We start from the raw sequence: 3,456 nt of genomic DNA, 5'->3' as shown, positions 1-3,456 counted from the left end.
AGCCGCGCTCGCTGACGTCCCCCCCAGGGTGAGCCACGCTCGCTGACGTACCCCCTCCCCCAGGGTGGGCCACGCTCGCTGACGTACCCCCACAGGGTGAGTTTTGTTGTTCTGTCTGCAGATGGGCTTCGATGGCTTTTTCTTTGGCCGCCTTGATTATCAGGACAAGCAAAACCGAGAAAGTGAGAGGGAAATGGAGCAAGTGTGGAGAGCCAGTGTGAACCTGCCAGAACCCAGCGCCAATCTGTTCACAGGTCGGTCACAGTGTTTACTGTTTGTTTCGTTCTTACCTTCAGCTTCAGAATCCCCTGTTTGTACAAAGTGCCAAATTAAAAGTGGTTTCTTACAACGATTTGTGCAGGAATGTCCTTGCACAGGACGAACCTGGTTATGGGAATGACCGTAAATGCAGCTCATTGTGAGTGGGCAAGTGATGGAGAAATACAGGTGTTTGGAATGTAAAGCTGTGGGTTTGCCAGGTCGGATCTGGGAATAGAAAGTAAAGGAACGTGGTGGTTGGATACCAGGGATTATCATGGTTATGCTGCTGGGTGAACAATCCAGAGAACTGGGATAACAATGTCAACTTGAGTTCAATTAATTAAATCAGTCTGGAATACAAGGGCTAGAATCATACAGTGACATAATAGTCATTAAAATCTTGTCTACGTCACTTAAAACAGAAGGGAATCTGCCGTCCTCACCTGGTCCTGATCTACATGTGACTCCAGGCCCACAGCAATGACTCTGAACTGCCCTGTAAAATGGCCAAGCTCACCCTGAGGGCATTTGGGGACGGGTAATAAATGCTGGCCTTGCCTGTGTCACTCTCGTCCTGTGAAAAAAATTAAAAAAAAAACAAAACGGGTGTTGGAATGTGGGGACGGAAGCAGATTAAGTCCAGGAGGATGATGATAGAGGAAGGTTACAATAAAATCCATCGTCTGTTCTGATTGAGGTTCCCAATAAAGAATGAGCTCTGCCTGATATGGGGAGAAAGGATAGAACTGAGCATTGTCTTTGTTAACATTGGCCCCTGCTCCACACTGATCCCTCGGCTTTTCTCCGGGGTCACGCTGTCTTATGCTAATGCTTCCCACGTCTTTCCCAGGTGTTCTTCCCAATGGATATAACCCTCCCAAAATGCTCTGCTGGGATGTGCTTTGCTCCGATGAGCCCATCAAAGACGACACAAATTTGGATGAATATAACGTGGACCAAATTGTTTATTATTTCAACCAGACTGCCCACAAGCAGGTGAGTGGTCCTGCCGCTATACACTGACCCGGGGGTTTGGAGACTCCAATGACAGCACCCATCCAGAAACACACCGATCCTTTCCCAAGTAGCTGGGAAAGCTCAGGCAGGGCTGGTGCTCCACATCGCTCAGTCGCCCATTGGGATGTGACGGCGAGAGTGGTGGCCATGTCGATGGGGATGTTATTCTGACATGAGCTGGTGGAGGAGTTACACTGTACCAGGCAGCGGCACTCAGTGAGATATGTCAGAGGGTGAAGAGCAAGTTTACAGCATTACGGAGAGTGAGAGACTTACTCCATGCAGAGGACAGAGTAGGATGCTAGGGTCTCAGAACGGTAGCAGCCTGATAGCGCAGTGCAGCCTTTTGAGTGGGAGTGTAGAAACACAAACCCCAAAGAGAAGTAAGAGAGGACAGAATCCATGGACGGCCAAGCAGGGAGTGAGAGTCTGTGGGAGAAACACAGTCCATGCACCTTGCTACAACAGCACAAGGTGAAGTCACCATGGAGCTCTCTCTGCAGTGGACACCAGCTGGAAAGTCATCCTGTGTGTTCAGGAGGGGATGAGCTCAGCAGCGATGCCTGCTATAGTCAATTGGCCCGGAGTGTGAGCACAAAGCCAGCTCCTCACCTGGAGATTTCCTGGGAGAGTGTTTGCCACCAATTTCCTGATGGACAACAGTGCCATAGTCTTCACTCGCTGTGTGCCCATTCCGTACAGTTCACCCCCAGGAGAAGGGCACAGTTAGCCCACCTTCCTAGACATCAGCTCTGCAACTGAATCATCCTTGTCTGTGTCTGTAAAGTCTTCACCCACATTCCCTAAGGTTGGGGGGGAGGGGCCGAGGTGGATATTGAATGAATGATCTGTCTCCAAGCAATGTTGCTCTGGGTACAGATGCTGAGAAAGGTTAACCATCCAGCAGTGGCGAAACTCTGGCTCCTGTTAGAGGGCGATAGATCAGGATTTAAATAACGCATCACAATTCATTTCACTAACACTCCATCTTGAACAAGGACACAGAGCTCCCAGTTGATTGTGCCCTGCTAGCACCAGCCTGCGATCCCACATTTTACGCAGTAGCTGATTGTGAAAGGGGCAGGGTTTTCCTGTAAAACCAAGTCAGTCAGACTTTAACAACACACATTGCTGCATGGTGTCTCCAGCATCTCCCTTAGCAACAGAGGCTGCATTACACCAGACATGACGCAGGGACCATTCTGCCCACTGAGCTCTTTGGGAGAACTATCTGATGGGATCCTCTCCCTGTTTCCCCCCTCTCCAAAGCCCAGCATTTTTTAAAAAAAATTTTGGGAATTTATCCAATTTCTTTTTGAGAGTGATTATTGAATCTGCTCCTTTTCAGATAGCATTTTCCAGCTAACAGCAAGTCCCTGCGTTAAACAAACCCTTCAATCTGTCTCCTCTGTACTGACCTCTCTGCTACTGTGAACATTTCTGCTCATTTCATCTTGTCATAACATAAAATGATTTTGTGTGATTAATGAATCTCTTCTTAACCCTCTCTGTTCTAAGGAGGACAGTCCCAGCTGGTCCATTATGTTTGTACTAATGATAGTCCCTTACTCCTGTTACCATTCTAGTAATTCTCCTATGAATCTCTGTGAACATCTTTCCCCAATGTCTACCCAACACTGGATGCAAGGCCAAGCCAGTGATCTGTAAAGATTTATTGTGCTTGTTGTTGTTAAATGCTGCATTATAAATTCTGGAGTGTTTAGGGCTGTTCTAATTTAATTAGATACTGTGTACGCACCGTTGTGAGTGAGTGCTTAACGAAGCCTGTATCTCCCTTTCTTTAAGGCAATGCATTACAGAGCCGAACACATCATCATGACCATGGGATCGGACTTCCACTTTCAGGATGCAAACATGTGGTACAAGAATCTAGACAAGCTCATCAAATATGTGAATGCTGCGGTAATGTTTCCCAAACTCGTGTCTGCTCGCTTTGTAGCAGCTGTGAATGATATTGCGGTTGTTACAGTCTGTCTGGAACACCCCTCCCAACATGCACACTCACTCTCGGACACGGACACACACACACACACGCACGCACTGACGGACACACGCACGCACTGACGGACGCACGCACGCACAGACGGACACGCACGCACGCACAGACGGACACGCACGCACAGACGGACACGCACGCACAGACGGACACGCACGCAC

General features: G+C 48.5%; 1 protein-coding gene across 1 annotated transcript in view; it reads left to right on the top strand.

The window, feature by feature from the left end:
• Positions 1-3,456, top strand: part of man2b1 (mannosidase, alpha, class 2B, member 1) — a 33,230-nt gene that overhangs the window by 8,090 nt on the left and 21,684 nt on the right. Inside the window, exons 5-7 of the mRNA XM_048617795.1 lie at positions 122-254; positions 1,112-1,257; positions 3,085-3,336. Of these exons, the coding sequence (XP_048473752.1) occupies positions 122-254; positions 1,112-1,257; positions 3,085-3,336 (531 nt within the window). The remainder of the gene's footprint in view (positions 1-121; positions 255-1,111; positions 1,258-3,084; positions 3,337-3,456) is intronic.

The sequence above is a fragment of the Rhincodon typus genome, chromosome 38 (assembly GCF_021869965.1).
Source record: "Rhincodon typus isolate 14 chromosome 38, sRhiTyp1.1, whole genome shotgun sequence".
In the NCBI taxonomy this organism is placed as follows: Eukaryota; Metazoa; Chordata; class Chondrichthyes; order Orectolobiformes; family Rhincodontidae; genus Rhincodon; species Rhincodon typus.
The sequence above is the reverse complement of the archived record's forward strand: the minus strand, read 5'-3'. Positions and strand labels throughout refer to the sequence as shown.